This window comes from Melopsittacus undulatus, chromosome 1 (assembly GCF_012275295.1).
Source record: "Melopsittacus undulatus isolate bMelUnd1 chromosome 1, bMelUnd1.mat.Z, whole genome shotgun sequence".
Lineage (NCBI taxonomy): Eukaryota > Metazoa > Chordata > Aves > Psittaciformes > Psittaculidae > Melopsittacus > Melopsittacus undulatus.
Genome location: NC_047527.1, coordinates 23,010,499 through 23,028,184, shown reverse-complemented (window position 1 = coordinate 23,028,184; position 17,686 = coordinate 23,010,499). Strand labels below are relative to the sequence as shown.

Sequence of the window (17,686 nt, the reverse complement as noted above, 5' to 3'; positions counted from 1 at the left end):
ATCTGTCATCTTCCTGGCTGGTGGCATGGTAGAAATCTACTGATACGTCTTTCCAAGAGCTGAGCTTTTGTGTTTTCTGTCCTCATAAAGCACTGCTCTCTGCCAGCGCTGGTCACTGGCACTCTGCCGCATCTGTTGTACCTTCTCTCATGGTCCTCATGAGATGCTCTGTATAGACCCCTCTCTGTTACCAGACCCCAATTCAGTAATACTTTATTTTTAACAATATTCAGCTGTCTGTGCCTTCCTACTTACTATCCAATTGTCATACCACTAAAAGCCATGGGAACAACTCAAGTGTGGACTGAACTGGGGAGGAAATTCTCAGTACTGAAATTTCCAGTTAGCTCCCCCCAGTCAAACTGGTTCTTATAAACAATGCTCATAGATCTGAACTGTAATTAACCATGGTTATCGGCTACCAGATAATCTGATTTTTTTTTCACTCAGACTAAGTGGTTTAAGCCATCCCTTTTGCAAGTGTGCCATCTGGAAGAAAAGGTCATCCTCCCCACTGCAGGCTCTGAATGGGATATTCCTGCTGCCCCTGTTAGTTGAGAGGTCCTCCTCCAGTGGTCCTGGATCAAAATTCAGCATCACATGAATGTACCTGTCTTTGATCAAAAAACAGACTGTGTTTGTGGATGGGGAGACCAGGAGGTATGGGGCAGGGGAATGGACCTCAGCTGGTGGGAAAACATGACCCCCTAGTGCTCTTGGGACTGATAATGCTAGGACCTGAGTATCCAGCTGTGTACCTTAGTCACAGCAGAGCCTCTTAGGGATATGGTAACATCTACCCCCTCTAAATGTTCTTCCAATATTACTTTCCCCTCATTTTCTGGAGGTATCTGTAGGAGATTTTGGCATGGCAGAAAGGTAACTCCCCTGCAGTGAACCGTAGTAACCTGAAGATTATTTTTTTCCACTTTCCCAACCTGGGATTGCTTTTTTCTGCCAACTGCTCAAGCACACCATGGATGAAGATTAATTTTCTGCACTAATTTAAACTGTGACAGCAGTACCATGGAAATGTTTATCTAATTTGGTAAAAAATGCCAGCTTCTGAGCTCAGAAGATAACCCAAAGTCAGCCACTTTGTTCTCTGGAGCAGGAACAGCTCCTTTGTGTTCTTGGACAGCCAGGGGATTTCATTCTGTTTATTTTTAACTCTCACTGAAGCCAATCAATGGAAGTTTTATCTCCAGTCATGCTGCCGGTGGGGATAAAATGTAAAGCCGTAAATCTCCCTTCAAAGTGGGATTTAGATCCTTACATACTTTATCAAATCACTTCAGTAGAGTCTATCTGACATCGATTTAGCCACAACAGTTAATAAGTTACTTGTTTTTTTCAATGCAGATGCATTCCTTCTGTGGACATGAGATCAGCTAAGTAGCCTGTAATTAATCTGTCAACACTTTTGTTTGCTCTCCCTTTCTCAAAGCAATAGGAAACCTATTTGAGAAGTGCAGGGTTAGGTCTTTCATTCCTGTTGGATGATTCCTCTGAGCAGAGGAAAAATATTCTTAGATAAGGTTGGAAAAACTATTCTTTGTGTCATTATGTGTGAAAGACAATTAATTTGGCTATTGGAGAAGAACCATTAGACTTATGTCAAATAAACAGATTGAAGCAGGAGATGATAGACCCTTTGGGAACTAAGATTTCCAGCTACTGAGCCAGTTTTGGGATGGTACATGTTAAGAGTAGAAGACAACTTGGAGAAGAATACTGCTTTAAAGCAGTATTTCCATAATGTGGCATAAAAATCCTACAGACTTGGCAGTGTTCACCAGGTAGCTGGTCTTGTGCGACAGTTTGTATGCACAGCATTATTACTGAGCCACTAGATCAGAGACGTCTTTCTCCAGTGAGTAGTAACCATGAGCATGCTTTAAAGTGAGCAAACACCACAAATGAATCCTCCTGTCATGACTCACTCTCTGAGCCCTTCTCAGGGCCTCCAGTTGAGTCCAGGCCGAGGAGCTCTGACCTTCCTTAGTGGAAACTGTCTGGTAAGACCTGCAAGAGGGAAAGCAGGTAAAACAGGAGGCAGAGAAGATGAAGAAGAAGCAGGAGCAGAACTACCCAGAGCTGGAGGTAAAGGAGGTGGTTAGTTAGTAACCACATGCAATAGTCTACATGAGACCTGGGAATGTGGTTTAAATGCCGGATCTGGTTTTCTGCAGAATTGCGCTTATAACATTCCCATAGCAATGTCTTTAACCCAAGAATCTTCAAAGGACTCAGGCTTGTGGGTGCCAGCTTTCATGTCTTGCTAGTATGCGTGTGCCCTTCCTCCTCTTCTGTTTGTCTTTGCGTTGCATAAAAGTATCATGACAGTCTGTATCTGCCAACAAAGAGCTATTCAGCCTCTCCAGTGTTTCACGTTCTACCTCTAGTCCCATCCCGTGTCAGTTGTTCTTCAGTCTTAGCAAAGAGAATGTCTTTTTTCTTTTCTTTTCTTCTTTTCTTTTCTTTTTTCTTTTCTTTTCTTTTCTTTTCTTTTCTTTTCTTTTCTTTTCTTTTCTTTTCTTTTCTTTTCTTTTCTTTTCTTTTCTTTTCTTTTCTTTTCTTTTCTTTTCTTTTCTTTTCTTTTCTTTTCTTTTCTTTTCTTTTCTTTTCTTTTCTTTTCTTTTCTTTTCTTTTCTTTTCTTTCCTTTCCTTTCCTTTCCTTTCCTTTCCTTTCCTTTCCTTTCCTTTCCTTTCCTTTCCTTTCCTTTCCTTTCCTTTCCTTTCCTTTCCTTTCCTTTCCTTTCCTTTCCTTTCCTTTCCTTTCCTTTCCTTTCCTTTCCTTTCCTTTCCTTTCCTTTCCTTTCCTTTCCTTTCCTTTCCTTTCCTTTCCTTTCCTTTCCTTTCCTTTCCTTTCCTTTCCTTTCCTTTCCTTTCCTTTCCTTTCCTTTCTTTTTTCTTTTCTTTTCTCTTTTCTTTTTTCCTTTTCTTTTTTTCTTTTCCTTTCCTTTTTTTTTCTTTTCTCTTCTTTTCTTTTTTGTTTTTTTTCTTCTTTTCTTTTTTTTTCTTCTTTTCTTTCATTCCCTTTCCTTTCCTTTTTTTAACTTTCCCACCTTAGCATCTATACTCTGCTCTTTTTTCCACTGCTTCCTGGTTTGTGAAAGGATTTTGTCCTGAAATCAAGCATCTCCTGTGGTCTGAATTACTTCATACTGCCTGTTTGCTCTCTTGCTTAGTGCTATTTGCTATCTTGTTATGTCTTACCTATTACAAGGTAGCTGCTGTCAGGAGCCAGATGTGCTGTTTGGAACAGGCTATTAACAGTGACAATTTGGAGCAAATGCCCTCTTAAATTTAAAAATAAGATTTCCAAAACGTTTTCATTTGTCACTGCAGTCATTAACTTTACTTACAAGTTAAATTGAAAGATCAAAATATACATTTTTATCTATCTTCCCCAGTAGATTTTATCTTGAACACAAAAAAATGTATTTATGTTTGCAGCTCAAATACTGGGATTATTCTAATACATAAAATTCCTAAGAGATTTGCAATAGGAATAGACAAATCTGTTCTCAGTATTCATAATTAGATTAAAAGGAAGACATGAAATGGGGATATGTGATTTAAATCTTCCAAATCATTTTGGATTCGCTAATTGGGAGTGTTGCAATGTGGGAAGAAACAGAATGTTTATAAATTTGCAGTGTTTCTTTACAGACCCTTTTTTTCTAGCAGGGTTGATTCATTACCATCTGACAGCTGCTGTTTTGTGGGCTTCAGAAAACGAGTCAGAATCTTCAGTGTAATTCAAAGGATATGCACCAGTGCTGCAAAAGCTGATGACAACTTAAATCCCTGTTGCCAAGGATGTACGGGTGTTAAGCTGAGCCGTGTGTGAATTTTTCAGGTCAGGCTCAAATTGTAGTTACACTGTACAAGGAAGGATGGGGGAAGCCTGAATTCACTCAGGCAGGTATTGCTCAAACAGGGAAACACAGCAGAGTGCAAGAGGCAAAGTCTCTGCAGCAGTTAGCCATGTTGTGGCTTTCTACCATATAGTTGGCCCACACTAAAAGCCCTGCCCTTCTGCAGAGCTGCAGCACAAGCTCATCTGGTGTCTTTGCATCAAATCCCCTCCCACAGTGCAAGCCAGGCCTTTGCCAAGCGGAGGAGGAACTCCTCGTACATCCCAGTCCCTCCAGCCATAAGCATCACTGCTGAAACTTACCCAACACCACAAACTAGGCAGATGCAGAAAGAACGTCAGCCATCAGCTGAATGGAGGGAGCTGTTGTAGCTGGTGGTTCAGTAGGTGGCATTGTCCTCTTGGATATGGCATGAAAGCGATGCTCAGCTCCAGGGAGGAGCACCCTCCTGCGGTTGTTTTGCTAAGAATGTGACAATAATGGAGAGGTCTGGCTTCCTGTGGTTATTAATGGTTTCTGGGGATTTTGGAACCATTCTTTCAGTCTAATTTCAATTCTCTTTAATGGCTCCCATAGAGCAACTGTGCTCTTCCCAAGTATCCCTCAGGACTTTTTATGGACTGTTGGCTGCAGTCTGTCCCATCCCACAGAGCACTTGCGGTTTTGGTCCTCTGTCTTAAGAGCAGTGAGGAAAGTAAGGTCTGAGTTGAATGAACTCTGACACTCAGCTTCAGAAAGAACAAGGCTGAGCGGGTGTTGACGTACCCAGTTTAGAAGATCTTCAAAAGCGGGAGTTTCTGGTTGACAAGTGCTTTACAGATGTGTTTTACTAACATTAACAGATTTTATATAAATGTAAGGCTTTCCCTTCAGGCTGTCAGTTCATCACTTTTTGTTACACTTGTCCTTTGTAGTTTTAACACACTAAAAATTTGGTTATAAACAAAGGCATTCAGTGTTCACTATGAAATGCCAAAATACATTGTGCAAAATACCTGTGCCATTTTATATGGCAGTATTATGCCTTACTTTTTAATAGGGATACCAAAAGAATGTGTTTGTTTGTTTAAAAATAAAAAATTAGTTGAAAAATCTATATGGAAGACAGAAGTAGAGATTGATTATCTTAAAATCCCGGATTTTACTGCTCCCAAATTTCATAGTGAGACTTCAAAATCTATCATTAAACTTTACAACTGGCCCATCTCTCTGTTGTGGTGCTCAAAGACTGACATTGGGTCACCCAATGTCCTTAGGCATGTAGATAAGGAAAAATGGTGCATTTGGTGACATGAAGATAAAACAGAAGGCTTTCCAGCAATACCTGTAATGCAAGCATGGCTGTGATAACCACACTTTAGGGGAGATAACCATTCCTATTAAACCATTTGGCTGCTCTGTGTGAGCTGTTCCTAGGAGCTTGTATTGTTTATTCTTGTGTGGGATACACAATGTAATCATAAGAGGAGATAAGGTTAGAAAAAGATTCAGGTTAGTAATTAAAAAATCTGTTGGAAGATTAGTGCTCTGACACAGTCTCTGCCCTCAGGATAACACATCACCTGTTTGTTACACAAAGGATACTTCAGGTTTTCAGTACCGATGACCTGCAGGCAAATACCCCCTGCATGTCCTCATCCAGAACACTCTCATTTTGAAAACAACTAAGGAAAAATTGAAAGATAAGTATGTTCTGTCCATACAAAATCATGATGTGCAGCTAGAGATGCAGCAGTAGAGGGCTGGCCAAGATGTAGGAAAGACTTCTGCGGCCTGAGGTGGACTATCCCTCCATGCCTTTGAAGGGAGAAAGTAACTACACCATTATTCTGGATGACTTTTAAGAGGTTGCACATGATGGAAAAATATAATAGCTTCCCGAATCCAATTTTCTTCCCACGCAGGGGTAATCACAATCTGTCCCTAAATATTGCTGTGTCCTACTAATATATACATTTATTCCTGTATCTGGAGTGCTGAAAACATTGTGCTGCTTTGTTACAGAAATCCATAAACTCTTGCAAAGTTTCTTAAATAGTGTTTTGGAGAGCTGGTGGCTTGGAAGCTTAGCAGCTTGGTCAAGGGGAAATAAAACATAACAACTCTAACTTCGCACAGATGGTTCTGCAGCATTGAGGCCTACTTCACTGAATGGGGTGATAAATTATCTCAGAGTTATTCTGCTTCCAGTTACTCCATCTGTAATCATTCTAGTGTGGTTTCAAAAGGAAATGCATGCATATAAACATGAAAATAGTTCCTGTCCACATTGAGAGGAAGGTTTCTTGGGATTTATTTGACAGACAACACATCATGAAACCCTTAAATTGTAACTAACTAGCACATTTTGGACAAACTTTTCAAGCAAAAGCATATGTGCTTAAAGCAAAGTAAAACATTTCTCATTTCGTATAAAGATGATTTGGCTCAGATATGAAGCTTTGGCCCTATCCCCAGGGCTTTTTCATCTGGGGACAGGGAAAGGAGAAAAAGAAAGATGGGAAAGGTATTTTGTAAACATTTCTCTCTGATTTTCTCAGAAACAGTTGCTTTGACTGGACTCATTTGACCAGAGCAGCCATTTACATTGTAAACAGCCACCCCTCAAGCACATATTTATAAGCACTTATTTATAAGAATTGCTTCTAAAGGGCACTTAGTCTCATCTGGGAGAACATCTAACACTTGCTGCCCTCCTGAGCGATGAAGGAAGCTTCATCCAAATGGAGGTCATCTCCCTTCCCAGCACCCTCCTGACTGTGATACTTCTTCACATGCCTGGTCTTGGAGCTCTCTCTTCAGCCCAAAACTGTTTGTATGAAGAAATTCACTGCAAGCTACACTACAGGGGAACAAGAATCTTTAGTGGGATGAAAGAGGGATAGAATAAAAGAAAACATGATAGAGGTCTTTAAAGTCATGAGTGGCAGGGGAAGTAAAGGAGGAACAACTGCTCACCATCCTAGCAAAAGAACCAGAGTAGATTCGATGAAACAGCTAGTGGCAGGTTTCATAGCAAACCAAAGAAAGTATTTCTTCATGTAACGCCTAGATTAGCTGTGGGACTGCTTACCACAGGACACTGCAGGTACTGAAAGTCAACATGGATTCAAATGCAGGCTAGGAAAATCAGTGGAAGAAAAATTCCTGTAAGACACGACCACTGATTCAGCAAGTCCCTGACATTCAAATTGCTAACAGTTTGAAGAATATTCTGGGCATGTTGTGACAATATGTTTGTACTGCTCCTCCTTAATTTCTTTCATTGTTCTGGCTTACACTTCTCTTTTTCATCATCCTTCACTAATTGCTGTGATCTGGATGGACCTTTCACCTGATCCAGTAGAGCTGTCCCTGCATGCAAGTAGTTTAGCTGCAGTGTGATGAAAGCTACTCCCTACTTCTTTCTTCGATGCTTATCTTGTATGCAACATTTGAGTGCTTCTCACCACAGAATAATAATACTAGTAGTAGTAATAATAATAATACTAGTAATAGTTTCTTCACTACTAGGAAAAAGCTCTTTCTTCTCCTGAGGCCTGTCAGTCTTCTCATACAGTCAGTTTAAAGTATGTCTTCATGTTAAAGGGTTAAAGAGAAAACTGAATTCTAAGGGATTTAGTTTTAATACTTCCTGACTGTTTCAGTCAATCTCTCCCATTGAGTGTACTGTTCTTCAGGGCCAAATATTACCTACTTTTCTGAAGTTATCTCAGAGATGACCAGATCAGATGACCCAAAGGTGCAGTTTGCACCTCCATTTTATGAACTGAATTTTTTAAAGTATTAAATATTAAAGGTAGTGGAAGACCTTGGGTGAGTCACTTCTGAGTCATCTGAAAAGCCTTTGGGCTTAAAAACTCTTGGACACGCATTATAGAAAAAGCACATTTCTCCAGAAACTCTCGATAAACATGATTTCTTCCCACCCTACATACAGGAAAGTTAGACTTTAGAAGAATGTGCCTCAATAAAACCAGTATATATAGTAACTCCCAGAAAGCTTGGTACAGGAAATAGAACATGGAATACATTAATTAGCTTATTTCTTTTCACGTAAAATACCAATTTAATTATGTAATCAGTGAGTCCAGTGCTCTTTGTTATACTTAGTACGGAAGGAAATAGATGCTACCTGGTGCCTTGGGTCTCCAGCACAGAGCTGTGCTGAGATCTGGATTTCTGACCATTTTAATCAAAAAATACACCTTAACTTTACATTTTCCTCTATAATCTCAGAGTTCTCACAAGAAAACCACATTGTCAAACTTGACAGGGAAATGTTGCAAAGACAGGATTACTCTCAGCCTTTCCTGTGTACAGAGTGAAGCAATCAGCCAGCGATAGCTGTTTATGCACACAGAAATCTTCTGTTTTCCCCAGGTGATCTCCATAATATTTGCGTCGTCAAGAATCCAACAGAACACGAGGGCTGTTGGGACTATTTTGAACTGGACAGGTGGTCACATCAGCAGCCTTCCCTCCAGAGCTGTCTGTAGACTCACTGCTAGTTTCACTGCAGCTGAGCTGGGTTAGATTGCAGTTAATGGCTCCTCAAAGCACTGCAGCTGTGGAAGGAAATTCCACTCCTCTTGGCTGTGTGAGTGACATGAGAGCAAGGAAATAAACATTAAATTAGTAAATGTTATTATGCACCATTAAACACTCTCCAAAATGGTACTGGGTTGGTACAAGTTGGTTGATCTCATGGAATCATTGAGGTGAAATGAACCCACAGTAGAGGACTGGTGCAACTAGGCATGTGCTGTTTAAAACCTCATCTTTCAATTGTGTTGTCTCTGAACCCATTGCATCAGTGCTGTCTTCCCGAATTAGGAGAAGAAAGGCATGTGGTGACTACTTCAGCCTGCAGCTGTGTCAGCATTTGTCCCATCACCAGGCCAGGGGCTGCATGTGAGACAGAGGCTCCTGGATGAGGAAATAGCTGTGGTTCAGCACTTTCATCTGTGAAACAGTCCAGCACTGCCTTTAGTGTGCCCTCACCATCTGCATACCACTATTCATTCTGTGGTTACTCCCTCTCCCTTTCTAAGTAAACAGAGTGTAAGGCCTGAATCCACTGACACTCTGTATGTGAGCTGTGTGAAAGAAAGGGCACCTTTTGCCCTCTTTCCTCCCCGTGTATTAGCATGGGCGTCCCATAAAGATTCCTGGTAGGGGTTTGGGTGTCTGAAATGTAAAGATCACTTCTGCAGAGGAATGATGTGTAATGCATACAGAGCTGTGGTAAAGAGGTTAGGGTAAACATTTCCAGGCATAGGCTGAAACTTCTGCAAATATATATTTAGTTCATACATACTTCCACGATTTAGTCCCTGTCTCATACAGTCATATGAAAGTTTCATCCAAGAGAGCTTTAAATCTATCTTAAGGTTTCCCAACACCTTTTAGGATGTTTCATATAATGTGCGCGATTCACAAATGGAAGATCTTCCTAAACACAAAGTCAAGCACTTTGATAAAACTCAAAAGGTCAGCGACAGAACCAGGATTAAATTGCAGTGGTGATGATTCCTCTCAACTACTTGTGGTCACCTGTCCCTGTCTATATACTGTGTATTGACGCAGCGTGAAGTCCTTCAGCGTAAAGGACTGGAGTTTTATTGAAAAGCTAAAGTTTGAGAAAGCATCCCAAACACTCACTATAACCATCTGCACCTTCCACAGACATTTTGAATCTGTAGGTTTTTTTGGCATTATCAAATGCATTTCTGTTCTAGAAGGTGTTAGATATGTTAGAGCTGTCCCTAGCAGTGTTTGTTTCTAACAAGACATCAGCAAGGTGTTTTGCCATGGAGACATATAGCTGCCAGACAAAATGCTGCTCAAGCTCAAAGCTGCTATGTGACAACTGTACTATTCTACACAGTGAAGAATACAAATGGCTGTGGAAAGAAGTGATCCAAAGCTCTCTGGAGAGACAGGAAGATTTCTGTTGAGTTCAGTGAGTTTCAGATGAGACTATCAAGAATGTAGAAATAATCAATCAAATATTGAAATTTACTCATACAGAACTAAGCACATTTTCTTTACAAATGTCCTAGATAACAAACAGATCTGAGGATTTGAGTGCAAACAACAGTAATGGCAGCAATATGAGGAAACTTGTATGTAAGCTGAAGAAAGAAATTTTCTACTGGAAGGTTAGGTAAATGGGGAATCAGCTGCAAAGGTACAGAGTGACTGTTAAAAGTCAATTCCACTCCAGAAAAGAACACCTTTGGGCCAAGATTAATTTCAGACTGTTTGAATATACAAGTATTTGTCTGTTTTATTTCTTAGGCATATTTCTAAGCAATGTTTTTAAAAACTTGTTCTCCAAAACTAGATTAACCAGGATGTAGAAATAAATGACAAATGCTTATATTAACTGAATATGTTATAGCTTTTGGCAAACCTGTATGGTAATTATTTCTTCCAGAAAAGGTCATCATGTATCATATGGTTTATTATAGAGAGATGCTTATGTAATACAATTATTCAAACCACTTGGATGACAACAGCTAAGTCAGGACCAGTATTATTCATGGGTCAGTTCTGGATTATTTCTGTATATTATACAACAAGACTGCTCATCACAAAATGCCTAAATAGTGTTGGGAGCAAAGCCCAGCATCCAGGGCTTCCTGTCCCACTTAAGCACCTAACCTGTCCATGGGGCTACATAGTCACACTTTCTCCTATTTTCTTTCTTTCTCCATGGATTCTTGCACACTTGGTGTCACTGTGACAATGGGAAGGTGGAAAATGGTTCTTCCAACCTGACTGAAGACTTTGTGTCTGGAGCATTCATGTGCAAGAGCTGTGGGTTGAATCCTCTTGGTTTGGGAGCCCCTACAGCTCTCATCTCAAGAGTCTCTGTGCAGTGCTTTTATCACCAGACTAGTCATGTCAGCTCCTCCATTGGATCCATATTAAAGGATGATGTTAAAATGCTACATGGTTCTTAAATACAATTATAGGAGTTGTGAAAGAAGTCAGGAGCTTCTGTCCTTTGGATTTTAGGCATCTTGTAGTACTGACCCCTGCAACCATCTGATCTTCCAAACTTGCTTGCCCGTCTGCTGATAAAAAGCCAGAAGGTCTTTTCACAGTGATCACTGAGTTCCAAAAATGGGGGTCCTTCATACCTATGTTTTGTAATAACTTGCCAGTGACAATCTCAATCACACTGTAAACATTAGTCCCAGAGCATCCAGGGGAAATAGCATACAGTTTTCCCAATTCACAACAAACTAGCAAATGTAGTGCCTTGGAAGCAAAATGCATCAGTTCCCTAGTGGATGTTGTACCCTGGGGATACCATGGACCTAAAATATGCATATTTTTTGTTCTTCATGAATTATTTTAGACTGCATCCATTCTTATTAGGTTCTTATATAAGACTGAGCAGTGAGTTTCTGTTTGTTTTTCCAGTTTCTGAATTCATCCTTTGGCCCAATGACTGGCTTCCATTTTGTGTTTGGAGACCATAACATACTGCCTGAATAACTATGCTGGTTCATGTCCCAGGCATTTACCTGCTTCCATTAAACCATGCTGAGTTTTAAAATAAACATGAGAGAAGGGAAAACCTCTCTGATCTAGATTTTCATATTAGATACTTTTGTAAAAATTCAATGATAAAAATTCTAATGAAATTCTCTTTTCCTTAAGATTTTTGTAAACTGTTAACCTTTTCAGCAGTGACCAGTTAAAAGCTGAGATAATTCAGGTTTTATCATATTTTTCCCTTTTGCCAAAATTAACTTACAAAAGTTGATTTAATTGAGAAAAGATGGAAAAATTGTTAAGGGAAAGTAATGAAAAAATACTTAAAAGGTAGTCTTACAGAGGCAGAGTTGCAATATTTGTAGTACTAGAGTGGTTGCAGAGTTATTCAAGCTGTTGTGAAAGCTGAAGGATGATTATTTAGACTTACAGTTGACAAATGATTAAGTAACAATAATAAAACCACACTGGCCTAAAGCTGAACAGTTAAATTAGTTTAAAAGACTTTTACTATACTAATGACATGAGATACTTGGAGTCCCAGCCATGTATTCCACAAACTCTGAGTGCTTTCTTCCATGTTTTGTCCAACATCTTCATTCACCTTACCGTTTGTTTAATATCCTGGTGATAGTTTCTTTGTCTAACTCAAACACTGTTAGGCAAAGGTAGTAATTTTGAATTCTGCTCATTCTACACTTATTTTTTTTATCACTGTTGTGTTCATGCCAGGAATGCAAGATCTGGACATTGAAGTATTTAAACACAAAAATGTGTGGGGAGTAAACCTGTAAAGTCGCCACTGATAGAACCGTTCAGACAAATAACCTTTGCCAGCAATAAAGCGACCCTAAACCTTACAGACATTTGCAAATATTTCCACTGCAGATATTTTCTTGTGATAAGGCATTGTCCCAGGGTTCTTGGGGCCATGGACACATGTAAGAGCTTTGGGTCCATAGAGCAAATCTGAGTGCCCACCTCCGAGGAGGTAAAAGACTTGCCAGAAGGCTGTTCTACTACGAAACAGATTTTGTTTCATACTGGAGTGAAGGGAACGAAAAAACTTACTCATCTCAGTATATCCTCTAGTAGACCTACTGTGAATGACAGCAACCTCAATGCTGAAGCAATAACACTGATGTAACTACTCTTAGCACACATTGATCTAAAAGATGATCAGAGCACAGGAAGAGGTATTGTCCTGTATTAATCAGCTCATAGACCTGGAAGATGCACAGCTTTTTGGATTGTATCTGCTGTAATTTCTTATCACACCTGATGGACTCTGAACCTGAAAGAAATGGACCACAGTTTGGGGCTTAGGATTACAAGAGTTCAGTAAGACCGCTAAATCTTCACAAAGTGAACTCGATTAATTTTCTGAGTCATCTATAGAGCAGATTTAATTACAAATTATGTTGCTTCATAATCAACTAATGAACATGTTTCAGTACATTTGAGAAACTAATGCCTTTTTAGTAACACAAGGATTTTACTAAAAACCCTGTTATTAAACTAATGATCAGTACTAGGAAGAGGCTCTCAGCTGCAGTATTTTTCAGTTTACATGCTCTAGTGGTTTGATTCACCAAAGTTACATTGCAAAATATGTTTATTATTTTTTATCACAATGTTTATTTGAAGTTCCCTGTGTTGTCCTAATTTCACTAGACTAGTCTGCTGTGAACTGTTTGCCCCCTCTAAAGCTGACATAATCTATTAAATGCTGTTTTTTTTATTACATAGTGTGCATAGTGTATTGTATTTACAAGCTCAAACATATGGTATTAATAAAGAATGATGGGCTGACAATTTCCTTTTCTAAATAATGAAATTTTTTTGATTAAGGGCTGTTTGTGCCAGGGTAGCCATTCTGTATTCTAACAAACGTTCACAGATGTACTTGAACACATGCTCATCAACACGTCTGTAAATTCACATAAGCATAATTGTGAACTATCCTACAAAACCATGGAACTGTCCTACAAAACCATGATCCAAAGTCTATTTAAATCTATAGAAAGATTTCCACTGATTTTGTTGTGGATGAGGACCAAAATGGATGATTACAGATGCTGCTTTGCAGGCAGGTTTATCAACTTCTTTAGGAACAGGTGACATCCTCTCATGGTGAAACTTCCATTGACTTTATTGAGATCAGGATTTTCCCTATGCATGTTTAGACAATCAGCTTTATGTACTTTTCAATGACTAAGAAGCAATAATGATAAATCTGGAAATTCCATCATGAATAATTGAACTTCAGCTGCATAAAATATCTCTGCCAATGCATTACAACTGATATTCTTACACAATATTGAGATATTTTAGGGAACATACACTCATTCCTCATTCAGGCATCTATTTTATCCTCAGTCCCTGCTGGGATTCACAGACCAAGTGCTCCTTTGCCTTTTCTCATGCAAGCTAATTAATGTTAGTGCTGGTGCCATCAAAAATTGCATAATAGCTAGCTTTCTTGCCTAAAGAAGTAGAAATCTTGGTTCAAATCTCTTCTCTGCCCAGTGTGGCCTGAACTTGCATCTCCCATGTCCTAGGAAGCTGCCTGGACTCCTATGAATAGGGATGATATATGATTAAAGCTGCCCTAATTTCTATCAAATGTTTAAGTATTCACTGCAGTGCTTTTGGGAATGTAGGTCTTCCTTCTTATGGCTGAGTGCCTCAGAAGCACAAAACTGGAGATTTATTTAGAGATTGTGTAATTCTCCATTTTCTTTTCTTATCCTCTCCCCAAACTAATTATTAGCTATTCCAGGGAGAGCTCAGGAAGAGAGGTTTCCGGGACTTTTCTCACTCTGGCTTAGCAGTTCAAGCACTCCTCCAGAAGACATAATTTAAGCACTCTTGACAGAGGAGAGCTGCAGAATAAGCAGCTACTGTCACTACCAGGCTGAACAAATTCAGGTACCATCAATAATGATCTTTGGCTGAAATCAAGCTGTCACTGGAGTCAGTAAGAAATTAGGAGAAATTGCATTTTCCTTCATAATGAAAACAGTCACACAAATTGAAAATGAGGAACTTCAAACTAACAGTGTTTCTTTTTCTAACTGTCTGCTCCTGCTTACTAATTTACTCTTTTTTTTACTATTTTTTTAGGCAAGGCCATAAGGGTTTTCTTTTCTGTAAATTTTATCAGATAGCTTCTTTTTAAAAAAATATAACCCTTTTTTCCTTTCCTGCAGGTCCTGTTGCCACCTTATGATGATCCTGTGAATGGAGCTGCTAAAGATCCACCACCACCTTATGTGTCGGCATAAGTGAGAGAGTGCTGTGTACCTAGGGAGGATAGCTTTACTTTTCAGACATTGGAGCAATAGTTTGACAATTCCACTTCCAGGATATAACCTCTTTGGGTTATACATTGCTGGTTTGCTGACATATTGAAAACTAAATTGTATCATTAAAACTCTGTAGATAGTTTTAATAATTTGCTGCAGTAGTGTTTCAGAAACTAGTAAACTACTTTCAGAACAATTCTTGGTAGTGCTACGGTTAGAGTAGTCACTGAATAGCTTTTTCCACGTCTGACATGAAGTGATTGATAGAGAACATAGAACTTTGCATTCCCAATCACATTGAGAGTGTAATTTATGGGTGTTTTTAATTTGTGAACCTTCCAAAGCGTTACAAATGTGTTTCTCAGACACCCACTTTCACCTTCAGAATACAGACCAAGCCCAAAACAATGACATTCCACTTCATTCCTGTTCTGCAGGGATTTATTAAGTTGTTACGCTATAAAGGATGATGATTGCAAGAGGAAGAATTATTCTTATGCACTATCCATACGCTTATCAACCTGGCTAATGGGAACCAAATTTAATTGCGAAGAATAAGTATGGGAAATAAGAGTAGACAAAGCACTCTGATGTGTAACAAGACAGAACTTGTGGTCTACATGGACTCACCTTGTCCCAGCCTACAACCATTTTAACACTTAACAAAAAAAAGAGTTCTTACCAATTTTTTGTAATTTTCTTTTCCTGCCTGTACACCTTTTTCCTTCCCACAAACCTCACAAATAGTGTTTTGAGGTCACAGAATCCCTACTTTTAAAGTCTCATGGTTAGGTGACAAATCTGCAACTTTCGCACTCGATATGCAAATGTTTTTCCATTGGAATGTGCCTGTAAATATAACAATGTTCTGCTGAGTGTGAACTAAATTATGCAAATTCTAAGATATATGTTCCCAACCTATGGGAAATTTATGCATGTAACTTCCTCAAGTATCAACAGAAATGTGTTGCATGTTTCTCATATACATCAGCTTGGAGATATTAGATTCCTTTTATGACTGAACTGGTTGTGCTGGGAATCTTTCCCATGGGACTCATCCATCCATGAATGGTTGCGTGAGGTATTTATTTATTCCCCGGAGAAGTGCCTCCTGCACATGTAACTTTTTGTTGCTGATGAAGGTTCTACTTTTAATTGAAAAGGAACAAGGAAGGGAATATAGTGTGTGTCTCTACCTCTCTTCATTTCCCTCTGTATTGTCTCCTCTGCATTTGGGGTGATTAAACAGGTTGAAGCTAGACTGATGCCACTGCACACCACCCCAGATAAAGGGCAGTGCAGAGCTGAGCCACAGAGCCGAGGGGCACCAGAAGAAACCTCACTGCTGTCTCTCCTGTGGCTCGGCTGGCATGTGAGTTCACACTCTCCCTAAGGAGGACACGCATTCTCGCCCTCAGTGCACTGACTCCATTGTGCAGACTGAACAAGAGTGCAACTTTTCCTGCCTTTTTCTGGAAAAAGAGCTTTCCAGGGGAACACAGGAACAACAACTTGTCTACATGGAGATTGCAACTGTGACCTGTCCTTGCAGAGGCCAGGGAAGGAAGGGCCAGACTCTTTCTGCCTGCCTCTTCCACAGCCCTGGGAAAGGCAGATCCCCATCTGCTTGTTGGAATTTTACTTTGGGGTTCGTCTACTTTGAGAACAAACTAAGCAATGCTTTTGACTGAACCAATCCTGAGGTCCATCCGTTGATCTCTGTCATTGTCCTATTGCTTCCTTCAGAATAGCTCCACGTATTATTTTCTCATTACAGTTATCTTCGGGAATGAATCTGAATTTGGGGGTTGGGCTGGCTGGGCTTCTGAGCTTCATTTTCTTTCATTCTTGGCAGATTTGTGAAGGATTTTAAACAGTCATCTGCTTGAGAAAAGACAGTTGTAAATACATTGCATCTGTGTACACAAACTTCTCTACAATAAAAGGGTGTTACCTCAAAACTATGGAAATCACTTTACTGGTCTTCCAAGCACAACCCTAATGCAAATTCCTGCCCAATAAATCTGACATGGACAGATTTTCTTTGTAAATGACCTAAACAACAGTTTTTCTGTCTACTCCTCAGTCCATTCACCAGCTTTCCCTCCATTCTGTATAAATGGAGAATAGACCATTAAGTTCTACAATTTATTGTACAATAAAACCAAGAGATAATTCAAGCTGTTAGCTCACAGTCCAGAACTGCAGGCAGTTTTCCAGGTCTTATGAAGTGTGTGATGTAGAACAGTGCTATACTGCATAGAAAGCTGGGGCTTCTTTTTCTCCACATCATTGTAGAAATAATGTTGTGCTAATTCACATGATATTTATGTAGGCTTTAGCTTGTCTTACTAAAGAATCAGGACTTCTTCATACATACCATATGTGCATAAGTGTGAGTATATGTGTCCTGCCAGTACTCCTAATACCTTTTGGATTTTGTCCAGTTTGAGTTAAAGAGGGCAGGAAGGTTATGGTACCAAACCATGACCTTCCTAAATGTACTGTAGATAGACAGCTGAGGCAGCTGGTGACAGGTAGGAGGGAGCTGATAATGTCAGTTCAGCTGTACAGATGACCCTTGTGGGAGATGAGTTCCCCCTCTTCCAAAGAAAAGCTTGGTTCCCTGTGTTGCATGAAGAGACACGAAATCCAGCTGGAGGTTTTTTATTCTCAGTTGTTGAATTAATTTTCCATGTCTAATGCTCGGAAATTCACACCCAGCTTTTTCTGTAATTCATTTTTAATAGTCAATCATCTGTGGCACAGAAACCCATTAAAAACTTGGTTTTCTTAAGTTTCCTTGCTTTGGGAACTGCTTGCTCCTAAGAGTGCTTTTTTCAATATTCCTTGCATTTTTTCCTATCTCCCAGATACTAGGAACATGTGCTTATCAAATTCTCTCCTGCTTTCCTTATCTTCCACTCTGATACAGAAATAATTTATTTCATTTATAATTTCTAATAACTTACTGAAGAGTGG

At 39.5% G+C, this 17,686-nt stretch overlaps 1 protein-coding gene across 1 annotated transcript in view; it reads left to right on the top strand.

Annotated features, from left to right (window-relative positions):
* The window catches only part of LAPTM4B (lysosomal protein transmembrane 4 beta), a 61,594-nt gene extending 44,929 nt beyond the window's left edge, over positions 1 to 16,665 (top strand). The window contains exon 7 of the mRNA XM_005150880.3: positions 14,609 to 16,665. Within this exon, the coding sequence (XP_005150937.1) occupies positions 14,609 to 14,683 (75 nt within the window). The 3' untranslated portion in view covers positions 14,684 to 16,665. The remainder of the gene's footprint in view (positions 1 to 14,608) is intronic.
* Positions 16,666 to 17,686: the final 1,021 nt, after the last annotated feature.